The 27222-nt window shown below is 33.3% G+C and overlaps 1 protein-coding gene across 32 annotated transcripts; it reads right to left on the reverse strand.

Annotated features, from left to right (window-relative positions):
* Positions 1-1612: 1612 nt before the first annotated feature.
* LOC112324462 (F-box/FBD/LRR-repeat protein At5g56420) lies at positions 1613-23119 on the reverse strand. 32 transcript variants are annotated; one of them, XM_052448108.1, is made up of 12 exons: positions 22242-23082; positions 22075-22156; positions 21101-21285; positions 20743-20843; positions 19709-19779; positions 18768-18876; positions 18472-18576; positions 17793-18385; positions 11737-17715; positions 2517-3410; positions 2295-2438; positions 1613-2114 (listed from the first exon to the last, which is right to left on the reverse strand). In XM_052448108.1, the coding sequence occupies exons 10-12, from the start codon at positions 3378-3380 to the stop codon at positions 1842-1844; spliced, it is 1281 nt and encodes a 426-aa protein (XP_052304068.1). In that variant the 5' UTR covers positions 3381-3410; positions 11737-17715; positions 17793-18385; positions 18472-18576; positions 18768-18876; positions 19709-19779; positions 20743-20843; positions 21101-21285; positions 22075-22156; positions 22242-23082; the 3' UTR covers positions 1613-1841. The 32 variants fall into 32 exon arrangements, 28 of the variants coding, with proteins under 28 accessions (XP_052304068.1, XP_052304064.1, XP_052304049.1 ...); XM_052448104.1 differs by having other exon boundaries at positions 19709-20149; XM_052448089.1 differs by lacking the exon at positions 20743-20843 and adding an exon at positions 21486-21648.
* Positions 23120-27222: the final 4103 nt, after the last annotated feature.

Below are 27222 nucleotides of genomic sequence, written 5' to 3' on the forward strand. Positions count from 1 at the left end.
CAAACAAGGATTAGCTACATAATTCATTCCATTATAAATTTTGATTTTTGAATTTAGCATGTTTTCGTTAATAATTGTTTGATAATTCGTGTGACTGACTTGCTAAATTTGAAAATGATACAGAAATTTTTGTTGGCACAGGATATTTGAAATGGAGAATTACAAAATTGAAATGGACGGTTATCTACTAGGAGGAGAAGCCTATGGAATTGTTTATTCAGCTACTGACAGAGCTACTAATTAAGGGGTAGCTGTGAAATTAAAATGATTCCTCTTTTGCAAGTTAAAATTACTAAGAGGTTGGCTGGAGAGATCTATCTGTTGTATGAAATAGAACATCTCAACATTGTAAGGTGTGCTGTTTTCTCTAATCAAAAAAGAGGTCTTGTACTCCGATGACCCTTAATGTATATACGAAGTTGATTCACAGGTTACAGCGCGCCTTTTTTCATGATGGCAAGTTGTGCTTGGTGTTTGAACTCTTTAGTTTCAATATGAGAGAGCTTTTAGGGGCAGGATCACAGGGATTCAAAGATCCAGACATGGTAAAGGTACAAAGATTACTTAACTTGCGTCTTGTTCTTAATTGAGAAAAGTTTTGAGTGTTGCAGGAGCTTATGCAACAGATTCTCAGTGGTACCTCGTACTGCCACAGCCTTGAAATTTTACATCGTGACTTGAAATCAGAAAATGTGCTGCTCTCTGGAAAAAAGCTGGTGCTCAGTGACTTTGGATCAGCTCGGGATTTTATTCACTCTAACACCACACTTAGCCCCCAAGTGTGAGAAAATAATGCTTTTACTTACTGGTCTAAACGCATCCATGTTTTTCTGCTAAAATTCTTCATGCTGTAAGAGTAAGATCTTCGAAAGATTGGGTATATTTTGATTGAACTAAGATTGAATGCTCTTGCAAGATTAATTTTCTTGCTCATTTAATTGTCTATATCCTATTCAAACCTGCTCATTTGCTCGAGATTTCATATGAAGCATAATTGAACTCCCAAAAAGGATGAGCCGTGTTCATTACCATCATTCTCTCTCGCCATTCCCAATAATGAATCTAAGGTAAAGTGGCAGTTAGAATCCATAGCTGTTTAAGTGCTTTAAATGCATTTTTATTTTCTAATCATAAAATTACGTTGCTGCTCCTAGGATTTAACTGAAGTGGTGCCGCAGTTGAACGATGATGGAATTGATCTCTTTGGAATTAAGTATCGGTTTGAACTTGTTTATATAATATAACTACGCAAAAGAAAGGGTGGCTTTGAGACCGAACGCTCTTAGCTGCGTATGTCCAAGATTTTTCAATTTAGATTGTTTTTATACTTTGAATTTATCCGCTTTCTTGGGGTGTGATTTGTTGGTGTTTGGGAGTTTGATCTCTACGTGTTCCTCCTTCTGGGTTCTATTGTTTTCTGTGCTGTAGAGGCTATAGCACCAGCATCAGATAGCTCAGTATTAATTTATGATGAAATTTGTTATTGTCATCATCATGTTTACTTGTTGATGTGTGCTTTTGCAGAAAATGTTGATTCTCGATCCTCATGCTAGAATTACTGCAGAAGCTGCTTTGGCACATCCCTAATTTACAAAGCAGGTGAAGAGGGAAATTTAAATGAAACTGCTGCATTTGTCATGCTACCTACCTATCTTCTATTTTTTCATCCGGCATAGGCAAATTAATAGCCAAGTTGAATCTATTACAATAAGAAAACTTCATACAAAACTAATAAAATGAAAAGCATCGTAAAAATTTTCTTCTTGTCCGCATCAGTACAATAATTAAGAACACAATATAAATTATCAAAGAGAAAACTCTCTTCAAATAGAGTATGGCAATCAAAGGATGATCAGTTCCGCCGTTGAATTACCTTTTTCCTTTTGCAATAAATTGTCGACCCTCTGTCTTAGGTCCATCTGCATGGTGGAATCTGAGACTACAACCACCATTCGCTCAAGTGCAATGGTGTTTTTTAGCAAATATATTGCGAGCTCCATCGCATTCCATTTGTCACGAAATCCTTCCATTTTAACTTCTTTCAAATGTGAATGGGTATGCCTTGAGTATTCTCTTCTTTCTCCGTTGCTTCTTCCCTCACCTTGATGACCGATCTGCCACAAAGTTAAGACATCCAATATTGTTCATCGTATTATATATCATGTGAAGTTGAATTAAATCGAATTTGCCTCTCAACTAGGTGACAGAAAATAATATTTAGCAAAAACGATGGAGATTCATTGCTAACAGCATCACATAAGCATTTAGCCTGAGCATAAAACGTAAAGACCAACCTTCAGTTGTAGGATTTCCAGAAGAGGAGAGGCATTCAACAGGTAGATAACTGTGAGGAGGTCAGAATCTATAAACGGCCATATCGACAGATCCAGTTGTTTAAGAGAGATGAATTTAGGACTGGTTGCAGGAAGGGGCAGCACCTATAGATAAAAGAATACAGGTTACACAAAAGTTGCAGGAATTAAAACTTGCGATGGTGTAATCGTTCCTTGATGCACCTCATCCTTTACTATCAGAGACAAAAACTGAAGCTGAGGAAGATCCTTCGCAAGCGCGTTGCATATTGGCGATGTCCTCCGATAAATAAAAAGCGACCGTACTAGTGCTTTTTTCAGATGCGGAACGTCAACAAAAGTGAGTTTTCGTGGATGACCAAAAAACTCAAAGATTTCAAGATTAATAGACTTAAGCTCAACACTGATCAAAGAATCGTGAATGATCAATGTCTTCAGACATAGGAGTTGGCCGTGTATGCACACAATCTTAGGCAGTCCACAACCAATCATTCTCAACAGCGTAAGTTTCGGACAAGCAGAGGTGATGATATCTAGGCCACTTTGATCCAAGGGTACACCATCCAAATCCAGGGTTCTTAAAGGATTGAGTTGGCTTGTGAATTTAGGAGAAAGCCTCAGCGTGCAGGAAACAAGGCACAGATGCTTCAAATGAGATGCTTTATCAGCGGGAAGAATATGACATGGAAAATTATAACTTCCACAACTTTTAGGAGAGCATGAGAAGTCAAAAGCTATTTTCTCAACCTGCATTGCAGAGGAAAATGAAACCCACCTATCAACATGGAAAGCATGGCCATCGCCTAGGCCAAAGCGGACCTTGAGAGTGCCTATTTTTGGACCTCTGCAAGCTAGCAAAACTTGATCGACAGCTGTAACAAACTTAGAACTACTTTCCCCGTGGGTTCCAAACAGAGTAAAAACATCAAACTGAAGATGGGAGAGCGGTGGAGAGAGATATCTCCATCTATGTGAAAGTAACCTTGTTTTAACAGCATCCTGCATTGTCAAAAAGGAGAGAATGAAAGACAGAATGTCATCAGACAATTCGCTGATACGATCTTCCATCAAAACAAGACAAAGTCTTTTCTCTGTAACCTGAATAATTATGACATGAAATCAGTCCAAGATAACGAAAACAGAAAGCGCAATAATGGGTACAAAGCAGAAACACTCCAGATTGATATTTAACCGTGAAAAATCGTTTCTTTCGATGGATATATCAAGATTTAGTCGAAAGAACTTAAGCTTCAAAGCTGTACGAGTTCTCATGACCAAACAAAATAAACCCCAAAAAAAAAAAACAGAGTCATACAAACAGCCCTAAAGACATTGAAAAACAAATAACAATAACAGTGGAGGAGCAAGCAAGTATTCATTCATACCTTAGAATAACAGAGTTGCCTTGAAAGATGTATGTATCTGTGTATGCTTTTGGAGAGAAGGCTTCTTGATCTTGAATGATCACACACGCACAAAAAGGCCTCCCTTTAGGTTTGGTGGGAATTTGATTGAATTAAACCGCGCCATGGTTGTATTTATAGTTACCTGTAAAGAAGAAACTAGGGTTTTTATATGGGCTTATAAAGGACAGGGGAATTTACATATATGCCCAGCAATTATTATTGGATGCTGAACGATCTTGACTAAATTTACATTTTTGCCAGAGATCCCTCCATTGGAAGAGTTCCATATAGCTCTTCGCTTCACTCAATTGGGGTTCAGCCTGGAAGTACAGTTGACTTGAACGGTTAATTTTATAGCGCTAAGGTAGGATTCTATTATTTACTTTATGGAATGCACTTTAAAAAAATTTACATTTTTGCCAGAGATCCCTCCATTAGAAGAGTTCCATGTAGCTCTTCGCTTCACTCAATTGGGATTCAGCCCTTTTCCTAGAGGTGGAGGAGATTATTTTCAGTTCGGTTTAGTTTTTATCAAAAATAAATAACCAAATTGAATTAAAAAAAACCGAAACCAGTTCAAACCAACCGGTTTCGGTTTGGTTCGGTTTTTTAGGACAAAAACCGGTTCAAACCGGTTTGGCTCGGTTTTTTCAGTTTGGCTCGGTTTTTCCCAGTTTGGCTCGGTTTTTTTCAGTTTGGGTTCGGTTCAGTTCGGTTTTTTTCAGTTTGGGTTCGGTTCAGTTCAGTTTTTTTGGTTTCAGGCTTATAAAACCGAAACCGAACCAGTTGGTTTTTTCAAAATTTTAATCGGTTTTTTTCACGGTTCGGTTTTTTCAGTTATTTTTTTTCCGGTTTTCCTGATTTAATCGATTTTTCATTTTTTTCTCACCCCTAGTATTTAGGTTAGCCAACTACTACATACATCTTTTTTAGCATCCCAGAACCCGGGACCCTCAAAAACCTCCAGATGACAAATGCTATATTGAAAAAAAAAAAAATGGGTTATTGTTGATAAAATTAATTGATTTGAACACTATTTTCTTATACAGCCCTGCAGAAAAATCTCCTAAATTAGATGCGCAGAGGCTTACATTTAGGAAACTTTTAAATATTTTTATTAAGTTTACAGGCTTCTGAAATATTTTCAATAAAAAATCAATAAGACCTTTAATAAGAAAAAAATCAACAAAAATTAGAAACATTTAAATTAAAAAGGAATAAATGGCATAAAAATGATGAAGGAAAAAGAAAAAGAATACAACAAAAAAATCATTTTTTTTTAATATTGTACGATTTTCAATTTGAAATACAATTAAAAATTTAAATAAAATATGATTTTTTAGATTTGTTTTGTGAACTTATATACTATGATATTGTTTTCGGAAATATAGTATGATTTGAATTATTAATAAACATTAGAATAAAAAAGTGCAAAAATAGAAAATAAAAATACAAATCAAAAAATCATATTTTTTCTCTTTTTATTGTATTTCTCATTCAAATTATACTATATATTTTTTTTTATAAAAAATAATACAATTTTCATTCTCCTTTTCTTCTTTCAACTATAAGCTTCTTTTGTTTAAGTTCGTTTTGTTTTATTTCACTTTTTTGTAGTACTTCCACCTCAATTTTTTTATAAGATATTTATTGGATTGCTTCAGTACAAATAATATAGACTTAACTATATAACTTAACTATGTTATGTTATGGCCAAATTAAAATTTCTTGAATGTAAAAACAGAATATTCAGGTTATGGAAACTTTTTAATAATATTACTAAAACCTAGTTGTAAGCCACGTGTAAATGTAAGATTGAAGCTAATAAAATCCCAACAAGTGATGGAACTCAGAACGAAGAGAAATGAATAAATAATGAAAATCATAATAAAAGTGATGTATAATAAAGAGATGATCTCCATGAATAAATTTAAACGTATTAATAAAGTTAAAATAAGAATTATTATTTTTAGTTAAAAATCTCATAACATCCGCAAAACTAGCAACAAGTTTTGACGAATATAAGAATAAAGGAAATTTAAATAAATATTTCTAGAAATAAAGAAATGATCCCTTAGATTTAGTGGGATAACTGATACGATCGATGCAAGAATTGAACCAGAAAATTCAAATTTTTATGTAAAATCATTTATTGACTAGTTTTATACTATCTAGCACAATTCTTAATCTAACAGTTGGATCACACTGAAATTTTACGATGAGTTTTCTGATACATTTTTCTATTTTGGATTAAAATTTTAGGTTAATCAAATTTTAAAAAGACTTTACAATTTAGGTCGAAAAAACAAGGTATGTTTCATAAAAATACATGGGGATAATTACAAAGGGTGAAATTATAAATTAGGGCAAATTTTCATCCCTTTTTCCAATTAAAAGACATGCTGGACAACCTTGAGAAAGTCCTGGGTCTCCATTTTTATTCTTCATTAAAATGAGAAGAAAAAGCTCATTTGTATGGGTTTTTTAGGGAGATTATGTAATAACTAAAACTGATCAGTGTTTCACTGTAGCGTGAAATATTGTTTACTATGAGTGAATTCATTGTGGATTGCACTGTTCTGAACTGTAGCGCGGGTACTGTAGAATATAAGTGCTTTCACTGTGGACTGCACTGTTTAGTAGAGGCATGTGTGAGGCTGCAACCAAAAGGCCCCAAGCGCCAGGCTGGAGGTACACCTCCTAGAGCTGCGCACATGTGGCACTTAGGCTACCTGCCTGGGGCCTGGTCACCCCCAGCGCACACGTGGTGCTTGGGTTGCGCTGGGAGTAAGCCATGCCCGTGCCCCACTAGGGGACACCTGGCGCATGGGTCATGGCGCTAGACCCGAGGTTCCTAGATCCAAGGATTCTAAATATTATTGTTTGTTTTAGAAATATTATTATTTTATTATAATTAATATTACTAATAAAATAATTAATAAATTTGAAAGAAAATGTTTTTATTAATATTGAAAACATATTATTATTTATATTATAAATTTTTATGATATTTTTTATAAATATAAAAAGTGAGCCCGCGGCACAGTATTATTAAAAATAGTCAACAATTCTGAGTATAAAAATTATTATAATTTGAGTTGTAAATATTATTATTTTTCTTATAATTCAACATATTCATATCAAAGATATTATTATTGGTGTCATAATATTATTATTTTTATAAGAATTCAAATTTTTAATATAAACAAATATTATTATTTGCGTTTTCAATATTCTTGGAATTAAAAATGTATTATTTGTGTTATGAATATTATTATTTTTACTATAATCAAAAGTATTAATATTAAAAATATTATCTTTGGTGTTATCAATATTATTATTTTTATAATAAGTAATATTATTAATAAAATAATTAGTAAATTAGAAAAAAATTATTCTTAATATTGAAAAACAACCATAGATTTGATTTGAAAGGTAAAACTAAAAATTACTATTACTATTACTGTTATTATTATGATCATCATCAATAAATTATAAAAAAGAGTTATTATTATCGAAGAAAAACTATGTGGGGACACGTGGCGCTTGGGTCCTGCCTCAACGCTGGGCACCCCCCTGCGCCAACGTTGCACTTTGGTTCTGCCTCCGTGCTCAGCACACCCCAGCGTACACATGACACTTGGGCTGCGCTAGGCGTGTCCATGCCCGCGCTCCACTTAGGGATGCCTGGCACTTGGGTTTGGCCGGTGGACCCAAGGGGAATGGATCCTGCGTAGGACCCAAGATCAATGGGTCATGCATAAGGAGTCAATTCTAAATATTATTATTTGTTTTAGAAATATTTTTATTTTTATTTTCATTTTTATTTTTATTATAATTATAATTAATATTATTAATAAAATAATTAATAAGTTTCAAAGAAAATATTACTATTAATATTGAAAACATATTATTATTTATATTATAAATTTTTATGGTGTTTTTTAAAAAATAAAAAGTGAGCCCACGGCGTAGTATTTTTAAAAATATTCAACAATTCTAGGTATTAATATAAAAAATATTATAATTTGCATTGTCAATATTATTATTTTTCTTATAACACAAAGTATTGATATAAAACATATTATTATTTTTCTTAGTATTCAAAGTATTCATATCAAAATATTATTTTTTTTATAATTCAACATATTCATATCAAAGATATTATTATTGGTGTTATAATATTATTATATTTATTAGAAGTCAAATTTTTAATATAAAAAATATTATTATTTGCGTTTTCAATATTCTTGGAATTAAAAATGTATTATTTGTGTTATGAATATTATTATTTTTACTATAATCAAAAGTATTAATATTAAAAATATTATCTTGGTGTTATGAATATTATTATTTTTATAATAAGTAATATTATTAATAAAATAATTACTAAATTAGAAATAAAAAATTATTCTTAATATTGAAAAACAACCATAGATTTGATTTGAAAGGTAAGACTAAAAATTACTATTACTATTACTATTATTATTATTATTATCATTATCATCATTAATAAATTTTTAAAAACTGTTATTATTATCGAAAAAAATACGTGGGGACACGTGGCGCTTGAGTTGCTGCCTGTGGGTTGGGCACATCCCTTGCGCCCACGTGGCACTTAGGCTACTGCCTCTGTGTTGGGCACACCACTATGCACATCCCTATGAGCCGCGCTGGGTGGGAACCATGCCCGCTCCCCACTTGGAGACACCTGACGCTTGGCTCATTGCGCTGGAACCAAGGGAAATGGGTCTGTCGTCAAGATCCAAGATCAATGGGTCGTGCGTAAGGACTCAATTTTGTTGGGTCCTCCATCAAAACCCAAGGTTTCTGGATCCTAGGATTCTAAATATTATTATTTATTTTATAAATATTATTATTTTTATTATAATTAATATTATTAATAAAATAATTAATAAATTTCAAAGAAAATATTACTATTAATATTGAAAACATATTATCATTTATATTATAAATTTTCATGGTAATTTTTATAAAAATAAAAAGTTAGCCCGCGACGTAGTATTATTAAAAATATTCAACAATTCCAGGTATTAATATAAAAATTATTATAATTTGCGTTGTAAATATTATTATTTTTCTTATAATACAAAGTATTCATATCAAAATATTATTATTTGGGTTCTAAATATTATTATTTTTCTTATAATTTAACATATTCATATCAAAGATATTATTATTTGTGTTATAATATTTATTTTTATAAGAATTCAAATTTTTAATATAAAAAATATTATTATTTGCATTCTAAATATTCTTGGAATTAAAAATATTATTATTTGTGTTATGAATATTATTATTTTTACTATAATCAAAAGTATTAATATTGAAAATATTATCTTTTGTGTTATAAATAGTATTATTTTTATAATTATTAATATTATTAATCAAATAATTACTAAATTAGAAAACAATTATTCTTAATATTGAAAAATAATCATAGATTTGATTTGAAAGGTAAAACTAAAAATTACTATTACTATTATTATTATTATTATTATCATCATCATTAATAAATTTTTAAAAATTATTATTACCATTATAAAAAAAACTACGTGGGGACACGTGGCGCTTGGGCTGCTACTTGGGGGCTAGGCACACCCCTTGCGCTCACGTGGCGCCTGGATCCTACCTCAGTGGTGGCCACACCCCTGCGCACACGTGGCGCCTGAGTCCTGCCTCTGTGCTGGGCACACCCCTGCGCACACGTGGTGCTTGGGCTACTTGCCTAGGGGCTTGGCACACTCCAGCTCACACGTGGCGCTTAGGCATGCCAAGACTCAACTATCCTTAGGCCCTGCCTGTGCAGAACCCAAATAGCCTTGGGTCCTGCTAGCATCATAACTCAACTTTTTAAAAAAATAAAAAGTGAGCCCGCAGCATAATCTGAGTCACCTAACTAGTATAATCTAAAGAGTCCGTACAAGATGAAAACAAGTGCAAAGGAATGAAGGCTAGAGAGAGAGAGAGAGATCAAGTGTGTGTGTGTGAGAGAGAGAGAGAGAGAGAAGAACATAATGGGTGAAATGGCTAAAGGAAACCTTCAATCTTGTCATGCAAGTTAATGCATTTCACCAATCTACTAGAAATTTTCAATACCCTTATCATACTGCAACTTAATGGTTGATTTTCAAAATGATTTTTACTTGGAAATATATTAAAATAATATTTAAAAAAAAAATATTTTTAACATCAGTACATCAAAACGATTTAAAAATATAACGTAAGCAGCAACAACAATGCAACCGTAGCTTAAAATTCTTGGTGTGAATTTCAACATTAAATTTGAACAAATTAGGGTTTAAATTCTATATTTGCTTCATTTTATTAGAAACTCACAATAGAAACCGATCTTCTCTCGTCATATATAGAGAGAGAGAGAGAGAGAGAGAAAGAAGGGATGATTTGTATTTTTTGTCCGAGAAATCGTGAATGTGAGTTGTTAATTGTATAAGGTATTTTCATGCTTTCATTCTTCTTCTTTTTTCTAATTTTCATTAACTATAATATCCAAGTTGCTTACTCGGTTTCTCAGTTTTTTTGCTCACCCCTAATAGTACGTACCTATGTTTTGTTTTTTCATCTAGCATAGGCAAATTAATAGCCAAGTTGAAACTATTACAATAAGAAAACTTCATACAAAACTAATAAAATAATTTTTTAAAAACTATTAAAATAATTTTAAAATACAAAATAATAACTAATTTAAATTATTATTTTTTAAAACATAACATGACCACGTAAACAAACACACCCAGTACTCTAAAAAAAAAACTTAACTTCTAGCTCTAATATAGATGCACTGGATTTATTTATTTTTCATGAAAAATATAAATTGCGAAGAAGAAGATTATACTGTGTAACCTGGCGCTCTTAATTTCCGACTCTCCAAGCAAACTATACACTTTACCCCATTATGCAAGTGAACCACAGAAATCTTTTACTAAAGTACAAATAAACCTCAACATTTAAACACTAAGTTAATCTTAAAGCAACCAAAAAAATGAAAGTCAAATACTATAAAGATAACAATCACAAAAAACGAATGAATTATTTTTTCATAATTCATTCTTCTTCGCAATGGGGTAAATTAATAGCCAAGTTGAAACTATTACAATAAGAAAACTTCATACAAAACTAATAAAATGAAAAGCATCTTAAAATTTTCTTCTTGTCCGCATCAGTACAATAATTAAGAACACAATATAAATTATCAAAGAGAAAACTCTCTTCAAATAGAGTATGGCAATCAAAGGATGATCAGTTCCGCCATTGAATTACCTTTTTCCTTTTGCAATAAATTGTCGACCCTCTGTCTTAGGTCCATCTGCAAGGTGGAATCTGAGACTACAACCACCATTCGCTCAAGTGCAATGGTGTTTTTAGCAAATATATTGCGAGCTCCATCGCATTCCATTTGTCACGAAATCCCTCCATTTTAACTTCTTTCAAATGTGAATGGGTATGCCTAGAGTATTCTCTTCTTTCTCCGTTACTTCTTCCCTCACATTCATGACCGGTCTGCCACAAAGTTAAGACATCTAATATTGTTCATAGTATTATATATCATGTGAAGTTGAATTAAATTGAATTTGCCCTTCAACTAGGTGACAGAAAATAATATTTAGCAAAAATGATGGAGATTCATTGCTAACAGCATCACATAAGCATTTAACCTGAGCATTAAACGTAAAGTCCAACCTTCAGTTGTAGGATTTCCAGAAGAGGAGAAGCATTCAACAGGTAGATAACTGTGAGGAGGTCAGAATCTATACATGGCCGTATGAACAGATCCAGTTGTTTAAGAGAGATGAATTTAGGACTGGTTGCAGGTAGGGGCAGCACCTATAGATAAAAGAATACAGGTTACACAAAAGTATCCTTGTTTTAACAGCATCCCGCATTGTCAAAAAGGAGAGAATGAAAGACAGAATGTCATCAGACAATTCGCCGATACGATCTTCCATCAAAACAAAACAAAGTCTTTTCTCTGTAACCTGAATAATTATGACATAAAATCAGTCCAAGATAACAAAAACAGAAAGCGCAATAATGGGTACAAAGCAGAAACACTCCAGATTGATATTTAACTATGAAAAATTGTTTCTTTCGAAGGATATATCAGGATTTAGTCGAAAGAACTTAAGCTTCAAAGCTGTACAAGTTCTAATGACCTTATGTGCTTGATTTATACTGATGATGTGTATGTGTTTAAATAATTTATGTGAAGGCAGGTGTATCACACTTTATCTTTTTAATTTGTGTAAACTTATTGATAAATTTCAGAATTTATTGTTTTATTGCTTCGATGATATTAAAATGAATAAGAGTACCTTATGTGCAACGTTATACCTCTATTAGTTAGGATAATGTTTGAATGAATAGGAGTGATCACTTGCGTGTGTTATGTATCGAATTAATTATGTTATTATGGTCGTAGTATCGATAACTAAGTTTGTGTGTGAATGATACTTAGCAACAATGGTTTTAATGCATATGATGTTAAAAAAAAAAAAAGGAAGAAAGAAAAGAAGAAGAAGAAAAGAAAGAAAGAAAGGGGATCGTTACGAATGAAAAATTCAAGTGACATTGATTAGCTATCCGAGTTTGGATAGCTAATGGTATCAATGAGGTTTCATTGGTACCGGCATTTAGGGTGACATTGATTAGCAATTCGGGTTTGGATTGCTAATGGTATCAATGAGGTTTCATCGATGCAGGTATTTTTTAAATTGATTAGTCGATCTCGAGCAATTGGGTGACTAATGATGTTAGTAAAGATTACTAACATCGGCATGGTTACTCCTGGTTCAATGAAAAAGATAAGTTGATTAACTATTCCGGGTCGAGAATAGTTAATGATATCAATGGGTCACATTGGTATCGGCAACCATTTCTGGTGTGATTAGCTACTCCAGGTAAGGAGGCTAATGATGTCAAGGGTTCTTGACATCAGCAACTTTGATGGTAAACCAGTTATGAATAAGATTTGATACTCCAGATAAGAATAGTTAATGATACTAATTGGTTGTGTTAATATCGGTACGTGAATATAATTGATTAGTCTAGCCCAATATTAGAAGACTAATGATACTAATGAGATTTATTAGTGTCGGCGATTACCTTCCAAAAAATAAAAGGAAAAATATTGATTAGTTATTTCAAAAGAATGTGATAAGTTAATGATACTAAGAGAGGAATGTCTTGGTATAAAGTGAGAATTGATTTATAAGGAGATGGCTTTCGAAAATCGTTGAGTTGTGTTGAGATTTCCAAGATGAAATTATTCTCAACAAATGGGATATGATATTAGATGGATATTGGTAATAGATTGAAAATGCATGTTGTAAAAGAGGTTTATACCTAATTTTATGTCTCAAAAGAAATTCTATGGAGATTATTACCTATCATTGTTATTGTTTGTTATTACCTTTTTATATTTGTATGTACACGTTAATTTTTATTTTTAGGTCTATCAGGGTCGCGTCCGAAATGATATTAGTTTAGTTACCTTTTGCTTTTGACCATGTAATTATTTGTAAATTAAGAGTCTTATCTCCTAAAACTTGAAATGTAATATTAATCCGTAAATTTGAATGTATGACTTTAATCTAATATTTGTAACTTTAAGTACCTATTTAACCATGCATGTTTAGAGTTGAAATCGAATCTTTCACTTGAATTACATTATATGACGTTATTGAATAACATGTGTTGTGTTGATGATGATGAGTTGGGTTGAGATCCAGGATGATTGGATCAGAATGTGAATTAAAATTGAAAGTGTAATATGATTTTGTTGATAACTTGGGACCTCCTATTATAGGGGAGACTCTATCGAAATTTTGGTAGAAATTTGGTGGGACTAGTATATCAAAAAAAAAATTACCTGAAAATTTCCAATGTATCGCGAAAAAGAATGTTGGAAATCGGGGTTGTTACAGCTTGACACCTTGATATTTTATTCAAAAAATTCATGTCAAGTAATGGAAAAACAAGTTGATTGTGGTATGTTCTTATTTTCATATTAATATGTGTGGAACTAGTTACCCGATAATAAGGCTGGTGTCCAGTAATGAGTGGTGGAACTAGATACCTTGGTTAATGAGAAATCGGAAAAACTAGTTACCCTGGTTAATGAGACTAGTACCTTAGTTAATAGGCTAGTTACCCTAGTTAATCATCTCTACATTTCTTAGTATAAATGTTACGTGACATACAAGTTGAACTTGGTGCTTATAAGGTTTTATTACATGAATTTGTCTTTTCATCAGTACCTGCCAAGGATTATGTTATAGTCCATATGTCCAAGTGTAGGGATATATTTCTTGGTGTTGATGTTCCTTTTAATGGAAACGATTTGGTGGAAGTTGTTCATTCTTACTGGTATTGGTTTGAAAAGCAAATTCGATTTAATTCAACTTTAAGTGATAATACTATGAACATTGGATGTCTTAACTTTATGGTAGATCGGTCATGAATGTGAGGGAAGAAGTAACACAGAAAGAAGATAATTTAGTATGTTTTAGTTGATAATTCATTCTATCTCAATAGCCAAACAAACAAAGATTAGCTACATAATTCATTATATTAGGCTTAAGTTTTGATATATGAATTTAGTATGTTTTAGTTAAAAATTGTTTGATAATTCATGTGACTGACTTGTTAAATTTGAAAATGATACCGAAATTTTCATTGGCGCAGGACATTTCAAATGAAGAATTACAAAATTGAAATGGACGGTTATCCACTAGGAGGAGGAGCCAATGAAATTGTTTATTCAGCTACTGACAGAGCTACTAATCAAGCGGTAGCTGTGAAAATGATTCCTCTTTTGCAAGCTAAAATTACCGTGAGGTTGGCTGGAGAGATCTATCTGTTGTATGAAATAAAACATCCCAACATTGTCAGGTTTGTTGTTTTCTCTAATCAGAAAAGAGGTCTTGTCCTCCGATGACCCTTAATATATATACGAAGTTGATTCACAGGTTACAGCGCGCCTTCTTTCATGATGACAAGTTGTGCTTGGTGTTTGAGCTTTTCTGTTTCAATATGAGAGAGCTTTTGGAGGCAGGATCATAGAGATTCAAAGATCAAGACATAGTAAATGTAAAAAGATTATTTAACTTGCATCGTGTTCTTAATTGAGAAAGGTTTTGGGTGCTGCAGGAGCTTATGCCATAGATTCTTAGTGGTACCTCGTACTGTCATAGCCTTGGAATTTTACATATTGACTTGAAACCAGAAAATGCGCTCATCTCTGGAAAAAAGCTGGTGCTCAGGGTTTCATTCACTCTAACATCACACTTAGCCTTCAGGTATGAGAAAATAATGTTTTTACTTACTGATCTAAACATATATGTGTTTTTCTGCTAAAATTCTTCCTACTGTAAAAGTAAGATCTTCAAAAGATTGAGTATATTTTGATTAAATGTTCTGGCAAGAGATTGGATCCTGTAACCAACAAGCAACTGCCTCATGTCAAAAACAAAACATTACACTTAGCAGCTATAGTACAAGCTCCCATATCAGCCAAGGTACAAAGAAAAGTCTATAACTAAAAAAAAATGAAGACTAAAAGGAAATGATGCAACACTTATTTTTCGGGCATGCAGCAGAGCTAATTAGTGATTGTAGTTGTTGGTTTTGTACTCCAGTACGACAAAACCAACCTATACACTAATGACACTATAGAGTAGTGTGTTCTAGAAGCAGCAAAGAATACAGTAGCTCCTTTAATTATTTTTTCCTTTTACTATCTGAATTCCCATACAAGTACTTGGGGCACGTGGTTATGCTTGTGCTTCTCAGGTCACTACTATTGCGTATAGAGTGCTAGAGATCCTTTTAGGTGCTTCAACCTACACAGGTGTTGTTGATGTTTGGTCTTTAGGATGCATATTTGCTAAGATGGCGAGGGAAAAGAATTTATTTGGAGGGCATTCAAAGATCAAGGTATAAAAAAAGATATTCAGGTGTCATGAATTTTGTGAAGATTAACTTTCTTGCTCATTTTATTATCTACATCATATTCAAACCTGCTTATTTGCCCGAGATTTCATATGAAGTGTAACTAGAACTCTCAAGGACAACGAGCTGTGTTCATTACCAGCATTCCCTCTCGCCATTCCTAATAATGAACCTAAGGTAAAGTGGCAGTTAGACTCCATAGTTATTTAAGTGCTTTAAATGCATTTTTATTTTCTAATCATAAAATTACGTTGTTGCTCCTAGTATTTAACTAAAGTGGTGCCGCAGTTGAACGATGATGGAATTGATCTTCTTGGAGTTAAGTACCTAGTTGAACTTGTTTATATAATATAACTACACAAAAGAAAGGGTGACTTTGAGACTAGACACTCTTGGATGCGTATGTTCAAGATTTTTCAATTTAGATTGTTTTTATGCTTTGAATTTATCTGTTTTCTTGGGTTGTGATTTGTTAGTGTTTGATCTTTGCATGTTCCTGCTTCTGGGTTATGCTGTTTTCTAATGTGTTGTAGAGGCTGTAGATCAAACTCCCAAACACAAACAAATCACAATCCAAGAAAGCGGATAAATTCAAAGCATAAAAACAATCTAAACTGAAAAATCTTGAACATACGCAGCCAAGAGTGTCCAGTCTCAAAGTCATCCTTTCTTTTGTGTAGTTATATTATATAAACAAGTTCAAACTAGTACTTAACTCCAAGGAGATCAATTTAATCATCGTTCAACTGCGGCACTACTTTAGTTAAATCTTAAGAGCAGCAACATAATTTTATGATTAGAAAATAAAATGCATTTAAAGCACTTAAACAGCTATGGAGTCTAACTATCACTTTACCTTGGGTTCATTATTGGGAATGGCGAGAGAGAATGATGGTAATGAATAGAGTTTGTCCTTCTTAGGAGTTCCAATTATACTTCATAAGAAATTTCGACCAAATGAGCATGTTTGAATAGGATATAGACAATAAAATGAAAAAGAAAGTTAATATTCACAAAATTTATGATACCTGAATATCTTTTTTAATACCTCATCTCTGAATGCCCTCCAAATAAATCTTTTTCCCTCGCCATCTCAGCAAATATGCATCTTATAGACCAAACATCAACAACACCTATGTAGGTTGGAGCATCTCTAGCGCCCTATACGCAATAGTAGAGACCTGAGAAGCACAAGTATAATCGCGTGCCCCAAGTACTTGTATGAGAATTCAGACAATTGAGGGAAAAAAATAAAGGAGCTACTGCATTCTTTGCTACTACTGGAACACACTACTCTGTAATGTCATTAGTGTATAGGTTGGTTCGGTCGTCCTGGAGTGCAAAACCAACAATTACAGTCACTAACTAGCTCTGCTGCCTAGAAAATAAGTGTTGCACCATTTCCTCGTAGTCTTCATTTTTTGTTATTTCAGTTATAGACTTTTATTTGTACCTTGGCTGATATGGAAACCTGTATTATAGCTGCTAAGTGTAATGTTTTATTTTTTACCTAAGACAGTTGCTTGTTGGTTACATGATTCAATCTCTTGCAAGAACATTCAATCTTAATTCAATCAAAATATACTCAATCTTTCAAAGATCTTACTCTTACAGCATGAAGAATTTCAACAAAAAAACACTGATGTGTTTAGATTAGTAAGTAAAAGCATTATTTTCTCACACCTGGGGGCTAAGTGTGGTGTTAGAGTGAATGAAACCCGAGCCGATCCAAAGTCACTGTGCACATTTTCTGGTTTCAAATCACGATGTAAAATTCCAAGGCTATGGCAGTACAAGGTACAACTGAGAATCTATCGCATAAGCTCCTGCAGCACCCAAAAATTTTCTCAATTAAGAACACGACGCAAGTTAAATAATTTTTTTACCTTTACTATGTCTGGATATTTGAATTTCTGTGATCCTGCCCCAAAAGCTCTCTCATATTGCAACTGAAGAGCTCAAACACCAAGCACAGCTTGTCATCATGAAAGAAAGCGCGTTGTAACCTGTGAATCAACTTTTTATATATATTAAAGGTAATCGGAGGACAAAACCTCTTTTCTTATTAGAGGAAACAGCACACCTGACAATGTTGGGATGTTCTATTTCATACAGCAGATAGATCTCTCTAGCCAACCTCTTGGTAATTTCAGCCTGCAAAAAAGGAATTATTTTCACAGCTACCCCTTGATTAGTAGCTCTGTCAGTAGCTGAATAAACAATTCCATAGGCTCCTCCTAGTGGACAACTGTCCATTTCAAGTGTTATGCGCCAACAAAAGTTTCAGTATCATTTTCATTGTAGGCTATGACTAGAACAGTCCTTCCCTTCATTAGAGAATCCATGGCATCCTACAAAATTTCCACCATGAGATAACTTGTAAAAAAATAATGTGAGGAATAAATGGTATCAAGTTTTTGGAAAAAAAAAATCTTAGAAACTAAAACGAAAACTGTTTAGGTTGTCTCGCAAACTGATTTGCACTAGATATTCACTTTCAGCATCCAAAGCACTAGTAGCTTCATCAAGGAGGAGGATCCTTGGGTTCATCAATACGGCTCTAGCAATTGTTACTCTCTGTTTCTGACCACCTGAAAGTCTTAGCCCACGTTCTCCTACGAAAGTTTGATATTTATCTGAGAATTTTGATATGAAATCATGTGCATTGGCCATTTTCTGCAATTTCGACGTTATGTTAGCTAAAGCTGAAAGTTAAAGTTAGAGGAATTGTGTGGCAAGTTTATAAGAGGTAGAAAACTTACCGCTGCATTTTCTATATCCATACTACTGACTTTATCCTCACCCATAGGCTATATTCTGCTCTATAAAGCAGTTGAAAAGAACAGGCTCCTAGCTCACTATACTGTCTGTACAAATACAATACAGGGCTGTGTCTATTATGGATAGAAAATCTCTAGACCATAAAAGAACCAAGTTATGAAACAAAAAAACTAATCAAGCATATCTAAAATTTATACGAGCATCTCATGTCAGGGAGAAACAAAGTATATCACCTTTTGTTTTCCCATCTGACATGAAAAGGGAAAATGAAAATTACCTTCCTGTGTAGATTTTCGTGTGATATTTCTACTAGTGGAGCTCCATTTAAGAGAGCCTTTCCCTTGATTGGGTCATAAAACCTTTCAATCAAGTTTGCTATTTGTGGTCTACAAGAAGCAAAATAATATTAGCATAAGAGGCATGTGACATTCAACTTTATGTTTCAAACCTCAAACTTAGTCTATAAGCACTCTAATTGGAATTTTCGGTATAAATAATGAAGCAGCATAAGAACTCAGTATATTTCTTAAAAGAAAAGAAAAAAAGAAAAGGAATGGTACTTTTCCTACCACCACTCGGGCCAACAAGAGCAACTTTTGAGAGGTAGTTAAGGGAAGCTAATTTATCTGGAGAACCATATGGTTAGGACGAGATGGATAGGCAAACCAGACATCATCTAATTCCACATCACCAACTTGTTCACTATAATAGAAGGAAAACCAATTATCACTTGAGAAATTCCTTCTCGTTTTCAAGTCACAATATGCATGGATTTTATCATTTTTGTTTTTTTTTCATGTGATATTTGTTTTTTTTTTCACACAAACCAGCAAGATGAGGAGGATCTTGACTGAAAAACTATAGCCATGATCCAGAATAAAGAGTTAAAAAGAATATACTTGATTAGATGAAGATTAAGTAATTTCATGGTAACTCCTGAAATTCATAATTTCATATTCAATTGCTTCCTAAAAAGCAAGAATGATGGATGGACAAAATGATTCTTAGTCCAAACTCCACTGATATGTAATGGTCTAATTGGCACTCTCAAAACAGGATTGTTGTTCAGCATATTTGGACACCAATATAACCTATTTTATATCTTATTCTCAATTGTTAACAAGCATGGTTAACTATGGAATCATTCACACCTATTTTATATCTTATTCCAGTTCACGAAGGACAGGAACTCTTTTATAATTAGAGGAAACAACACACCTAACAATGTTGGAATGTTCTATTTCATATAGCAGATAGATCTCTCCAGCTAACATCTTGGTAATTTCAGCCTGCAAAAGAAGAATCATTTTCACAGCTACCCCTTGATTAGTGAGAAAATAAATTGAACTCCAAAACTTTTTGCTTGTATAGAACGAACAGTAGATGATTAATTCCTCTGATATTTAGGTCTTTGGTTTTGATTTTCTCTTCAGTTGAATTTTCCTAGCAACCAAACAGAGGCTAGAAAACTCACCTCGTGAAGAAAGAGAAAACAAATCCGCCGGAATTTGCTGGCTGCTTTTGATAGAAAATGAACACCAACAAACATATATATTGCGCTGGGGATTGATTTTAAATTTAAGAACCCTGGATTTGGATAATGTACCCTTGGATCAAAGTGACCTAGATATCATCACCTCTGATTGTCCGAAACTTACGCTGTCAAGAATGATTGGATAAAGAATTTGTTTATTCATCTTTTCAAAAAAAACAAGGTGAAATCTGTAGGTGGCTTTTTAACTTATTGTGGTTACTGAGAAAATAACCCTTTTTTTAGTCATATGGCTTCAAAGAGGTATTTCCTCTGTTTGCCCTTTCTCAAAATACTAGCCATCATGGTCCAGAGTAAAAAACTCAGATTCATATATCACACTTAGAAATCCCCCTTTTTTTCAGTTCATATACAGGTTGTGACACCCATCCTAACCCTGATCATCGCCATCAATTTACCTGCAGTCTGTTATGTCTCTGTTCTGACAAGGAAAACTAATGAACTGTTTAGAACGAATAGACTACATTGTCTCCACACAACTTTTATTGCAAGTAAACCCTGAGAGCATGAGCATCGAATCCAAAAACAGTAACCAAAGCACGAAGACCATCTAAGTCACATTTATGAACAAGTAAATTCTTCACATTAACGACCTCTCTCATATCAAATTCACTTCAAATAACCACAAGCTTCTCTAGGAAAAAAAAAAGAATCAATATTTTCATGTAAATTGCTATCCATTTATGATCCTCTAACATACCATAAGCTGTGTTTGTAGAGAATTCTCCATTCGAAGTAAATTTCCATATAAATATGTCCTCGCGGCCAGCAGAACCGTGAGGAAACAGCACATACTAATTTCTGTATCATTTTCAAATTTAGCAAGTCAATCACACGAATTATCAAACAATTATTAACTAAAACATACTAAATTCACAAATCAAGATTTCTGTATCCTTTGTTTGTTTGGCTACTGAGAAAATAAATTGAACTCCAAAACTTTTCGCTTGTATAGAACGAACAGTAGATGATTAATTCTTCTGATATTTAGGTCTTTGGTTTTGATTTTCTCTTCAGTTAAATTTTCCTAGCAACCAAACAGAGGCTAGAAAACTCACCTCGTGAAGAAAAATAAAACAAATCCGCCGGAGTTTGCTGGCTGCTTTTGAGAGAAAATGAACACCAACAAACATATATATTGCGCTGGGGATTGATTTCAAATTTAAGAACCCTGGATTTGGATAATGTACCCTTGGATCAAAGTGACCTAGATAGCATCACCTCTGCTTGTCCGAAAGTTACGCTGTTAAGAATGATTGGATAAAGAAATTGTTTATTCATCTTTTTAAAAAAACAAGGAGAAATCCATAGGTGGCTTTTTAAGTTAGGGCTCAAACATGGACAAGCGGCGGAAACTGATAAGCTGCAGTATGATAAGGGCAGAGGGAATTTATGGTGGGTTGGTGAAATGCATTAACTTCCATAACAAGATTGAGCGGTTACCTTTAGCCATTTCACCCATTATGTTTTTTTCTTCTTAAAATCCAAGCTCTCTCGCACTTGATTTCAAGCTCTCTCTCTCTCTAGCCTTCATTCCTTCACTTGTTTTCATCTTCTACAAACTCTTAAAGATTATGTTTTTCACTCTGTTCTTTACTTAATCTACCTAAAAAAAAACCCATACAAATGAGTTATTTCTTCTCATTTTAATGGAGCATAAAAATGGAGACCCAGGCCTCTCCCAAGGTTGTCCAGCATGTTTTTTTAATAGTAAAAAGGGATGAAAATTTGCCCTAATTTATAATTTTTCCCCATGTAATAATCCCAATGTATTTTTATGAAATATACCTGGTTTTTCGACCTAAATCGTAAAGCCCAAGTGAAACAAATGAAACAAATGACAATTTTGTTAAATAAGAACTTGGGGTAATGAAATTAAATAAAAGAAGTTTGTTATTACCCTTCACAAATTAAAAAAAAAAAAAACACGAGAAAAAACACAATAAATTTATATTTTTACTACAGAATATTTTGTTTTTAATGATGAATCTCGCATTACTAAAATCAAATCCAGTAGCAAAAACAAACATACCCGTAAAGTGTGACAGACAATATTCTTGTATTTGATTGGAACATGTTCGTCATTTCTCTCATTGAAACAAATGGAGCTGGAGCTGCTTGTTCCCGAACATAAACCTTTTACTAAACATAAAAGAGTTCAACAATTGAAAACATTTAGGAGAGTCAAAAGAGGCATACCTTTCTCTCCTCGCTGCATCTGGAACAGATGAACAAAGGTTAGAACTGCCACTGTGGCTAAGACCCAGCAGTGGTGATTTGGTAATAATGTCATCTTTCATAACTAGAAAACATTAAAAAAATATTTCAATTATAACATTAACCCCTTCGACACTGTAGCTGATTTGTCACACCACAATGGTTAACATCAGCTAAGCCATTCTCGAAGGATAACCTTATCCATTTCAATAATGGTGTTAGTTTTTGCATGAGCAGAACCAAAAGAAATTTAAACTGAATATTGAAGCAGCCCCTCCTCTCCACCACTGTCGGCGCGTGGATTCACGTGTTGCCGCTGCTGGATCTGAAGCGCCCTGGTCTCTTCTTCACTCCTATAGTGGATGTGACGCCCATTACTACTCAAGGAAGGAAATCTAGAGACCTCAAGATTCAACTTTCTCTCTCCTTCAGATTTGTTTCTTTCTCCTTCACTATTGGTTTCTTTGTCTATTGTTCTTTGTTGTTATAGACTATTGCAGGTTTGTTGTGAAGGTTGTTCAGTGTTGTAGTGGTCGTCATGGGTTGCTGGTGAAAGAGGTTGAAGGTGTCGAGTTTGTTGTTGTTAGTCTTGTTGAAGTTGGATTGGAGCTGCTGGTGTTTAGCTAAAACTATTGTGTTGCCTATGGTGGTGAAGGAAAGGAGGATAGATGCTTCATAAGTTGTCGAAGACTGGATTCATGGTTGTCTTGTTGTTTTAAGCAGCTTTATAGAGCCTGAGGTGGTGAGGGAATCAATGAACGGTGCGAAGAAAGAGATGCTATCGTCCGTGGCTGGTCTTAGGAACGAAACTGGAGATGGCCTATTATTTATAGGCAAAATAAAATTTTATTTTTCTTCTCCCAAGTAATTAAAAAAAATCATTTTGGTATCTCATTTTTTTTCTTTGCATTGTTTATTCCCCTTGTCTATATATATATTAATTTTATTTTTTTATTTTAATGATTTTTTAAAAGACAATGTTAACATACACATGTTGAGAAAAATAGATAATGGTTTGAAATAAACATGTTAATAGCTAAATACGTTAAAAACAAATTTTAAATTTTTAAATTTTTTTTAAAAAGATATTGAAATATACTAAAAATAATAAAAATATATCAAAAATATATATTTTTTATTTTTTTTTCTCTATTTTCTTTGTTTTGAAAAATTGTTAATAAAATAAAGTAAATGAATCAGGACCATCATGAACATTAAATGAGAGAAATTTAAAAATAAAAAACAAATGTCGGCAACGCAAGAACTGGGGATCAAGGGATTCGCTCCTCCTATGGTCTCAGGTTCAAACCCTATGGTTGCTAATATGATAGCCACTGGAGGCTTACATGGTCGTTAACTTTAATGCACGTGGGATTAATCGAGGTGCGCGCAAGCTGACTCGGACACCCATGTTAATCAAAAAAAAAATTAAATAAAGCCCAAGTGAAATAAATGGAACAAATGACAATTTTGTTAAATAACTTGGGGGTAATGAAATTAAATAAAACAAGTTTGTTATTACCCTTCACAAATAAGAAACACAAGAAGAAAAAAAACACGGTAAATTCATATTTTTCCTATTGAATTTTTCTGTTTTTAATGATGAATCTCGCATTACTAAAAATAAATTCAGTAGCAAAAACAAACATGCCCGTAAATGTGATAGAACTGTTTAGGTGTGACCAAAGTTGTCAAAAACGTTTTTTTGACACGACACAGAATATACAATATAAACTCGAATCGTGAACTCGAATTGTAAAATCGTAAAATCAGCAAGTAAAATATTTTAACTAATTATATATTGACAATTACAGTTAAGTAGTAAATAATAATATAACACAATTAAAATAAAAGTGAAATAAAGCGAACTATAGCACTTTCATCAGGAAAAAAAGACACAGGATTGGATATATCCAACTGAAATCAAGCTATCCATTCAAAAAGTTCAAAAAAAAATCAAATTTACCAACAAATAGAAACATAGATCAATATAAGAGTCTACTGTACAAAGAAAATACCAGTTTTTGCTCATCAGCTCAAATGACCTTCTTAGTTTCTTCATTTAAATACATGTTGGCAGTAGAGTGTTAGAAGATAAATGGGTGAGGGGTATTAGTAAATGCTGATTTCCTATCTTAACTTCTTATACAGCATACACTTAGTTGGATACCTTATGCAAGTCACAAACACTAGTTCGGCAAGTTTCATAATCAGCAATGGAGAACAAGAATTAAGCATTGTACTGAATCCCATAAGAGGGGCAAATTGTAACGAACAAGCTACACAAAAAGAGATCACCTAAAATCAGCATGAAAGGTAAGAATTCTTGATGGATGCAAATTTGTGAAAAATCTAATTGATGGCCCTATACATATTAGCAGATTGCAGTTTATTATTCAGTTAGGTCAGAACCTAAAACAAAGAAATATATCAACAAGCATTCTACAGTCACGCATCTCACCTCTAAGAGAATATATCATGCTCTTTCCTTGCTCACAAATCAAATTTGACATTCCATTTACCATTCATGTCAGCATTGAGGGTCCAATTATTTTTTCTAATCTGTAGATAAGGCACCTGAATAGGTAAAATAAATAATAAATAAATAAAAAGTAGAAAAAGGAAGACAACTCAAGTCGAAAGCAGTTGCTTTTGACTATGCATAACACAATGCACAAGCTTTCAGATGTTTTAACCATAAAGTTATGGGAAATGTACCTTGGTAATCACTTCATACCCAATTCTGAATCTAACATCTTGTTCTCTATGGAAATTATAGATGCTCCAAGATACTTCCACAGCTGCTTTTGAATTCCTCTGTCATGGTAAGGGAAGGAAGATATTAGTTGCATATGGTAGCTAGGACAACAGCTTACAATCTACTTCTTGTATCTAGCTCCCCATGAACCTAAACAAAAACAAAAATTAAAAATTAAAGCCCTAAATTTGCATTTTAAAGAATTCCCATAAATAATATCAAGAAATCAATCTGAGTTACCTGCAAGTGGGTGCTGGAATCAATGGCAAACCTCTCATTGGCATGAATTTTGAGAGCTTTGGAATCTACTCCATATCCTAGAGATGTCACCATTGTTGTATCTCTAATAATCTAAAAAACCCACTGAAAGCCAAGTAGATTGCAAGAACTTGGTTCTGGTGGCTGCGCATCCGTCGCAGTGGTGAAGACTTGAGTGTAGAGAGAAAAAAAATGGGTGTTTTGAGAGAAAGAAAGAGAGTGGAAGGCGTTGTTGGTGTATTTGGGGAAAGGGGGATTTTTGTGAGACAAACGGGATGGAGAGGACTGAGATTCTGAGAAAAGTGAATAGCTTTTGTTAATTTTTACCGAGTTTGACTGATTTTAATCGAGTTTGACCGAGTTTATTAGTTTTCAAGTTTATTACCTGATTTCATACGATATATTTGAGTGTCTGATTTTACGAGTACACTCGCGAGTTTAACAACTATGGATGTTACAATGACAATATTCTTGTATTTGATTGGAACATGTTTGTCATTTCTCTCATTGAAACAAATGGAGCTGGAGCTGGAGCTGCTTGTTCCCGATTAAACATAAAAGAGTTCAGCAATTGAAAACATTTAGGAGAGTCAAAAGAGGCATATCTTTCTCTCCTCGCTGAATTAAAATTATTGGAATTGTGATTGAGGTTGTGGTTTAAAGTGTTTTTCGTTTAGAAACACATAAAAATAATTTTTTTTTATTTTTAAAAAATTATTTTTGAGATTAATACATCAAAACGATTTAAAAATATAAAATAATTTAATATTTAACAAAAAAAAATTAAATTTTTAAAAACACGAATTGTATCACGTTTCCAAACGGTCCATAGAGATCTGGGTCAGATTAGCAGATGTTAGAACTAGGGGTGATTATTTTCGGTTCGGTTCGGCTTTTATCAAAAAAAGTAACCAAACCGAAATTTTTTTTTTTGAAAAAAAAAACCGAAACCAGGTCAAACCGACCGGTTTCGGTTCGGTTCGGTTTTTTAGGGCAAAAACCGGTTTGGCTCGGTTTTTCCAGTTTTGCTCGGTTTTCTCGGTTTGGCTCGGTTTTTTTCCGGTTTTTTGTCGGTTTCGGTTCGGTTTTTTAGGGCAAAAACCGGTTCAAACCGGTTTGGCTCGGTTTTCTCGGTTTTTTCCGGTTTTGGCTCTGTTTTTTTCGGTTTGGCTCGGTTTTTCCGGTTTGGCTTGGTTTTGGCTCGGTTTGGCTCGGTTTTTTTCCGGTTTTTTGTCGGTTTCGGTTCGGTTCGGTTTTTTCGGTTTTTTGTTTATAGAACCGAAACCGAACCGAACTGGCCGGTTTTTTCAAAAATTTAATCGGTTTAATTAATCGGTTTTTTTTTTCGGTTCGGTTTTTTTAGTTATTTTTTTCTGGTTTTCTCGGTTTAATCGGTTTTTCGGTTTTTTTGCTCACCCCTAGTTAGAACTGCCACTGTTGCTAAGACCCAGCAATGGTAATTTGGATAATAATGTCATCTTTCATAACTAGAAAACATTAAAAATTATTCCAATTATAACATTAACCACTTCAACACTGTAGCTGATTTGTCACACCACAATGGTTAAATCAGATAAGCCATTCTCGATGGATAACCTTATCCATTTCAATAATGGTGTTAGTTTTTGCATAAGCAGAACCAAAAGAAATTTAAACTGAATATTGAAGCAGCCCCTCGTCTCTTTTTTTTCATGTTTATCCTTTTTTAATTCGGTACTTGAACTTTTTATTTCTTTTTTATTGAATCCCTTCGTGGTCTAATTCCATGAGAAAATGTTTTAAATTATAGTATAAATACAAAATTAAAAATGAGAGGACCACAATGAAAAACATGGAAAAATATGTGGCCAGTCTTAAAGTTTTTAGAGTTTTTATTTTGATCCAAGATTTTATTTTGTTTATTTTTTAGTTTTTCAGTTTGAAAGAGAAGAGAGAAGTTTTTCAAAC

This window comes from Populus trichocarpa, chromosome 16, assembly GCF_000002775.5.
Source record: "Populus trichocarpa isolate Nisqually-1 chromosome 16, P.trichocarpa_v4.1, whole genome shotgun sequence".
Classification (NCBI taxonomy): Eukaryota; Viridiplantae; Streptophyta; class Magnoliopsida; order Malpighiales; family Salicaceae; genus Populus; species Populus trichocarpa.

What these genes read in the sequence shown, in the direction of transcription:
- LOC112324462 (XM_052448111.1), bottom strand. Translation starts at nt 3,380, where the DNA reads ATGGAAGATCGTATCAGCGAATTGTCTGATGACATTCTGTCTTTCATT. An exon ending in CTCTGATAGTAAAGGATGAG is followed by an intron (nt 2,439 to 2,516) that starts GTGCATCAAGGA and finishes TTTTATCTATAG; the next exon opens with GTGCTGCCCCTTCCTGCAAC. An exon ending in TGGAAATCCTACAACTGAAG is followed by an intron (nt 2,115 to 2,294) that starts GTTGGTCTTTAC and finishes ACTTTGTGGCAG; the next exon opens with ATCGGTCATCAAGGTGAGGG.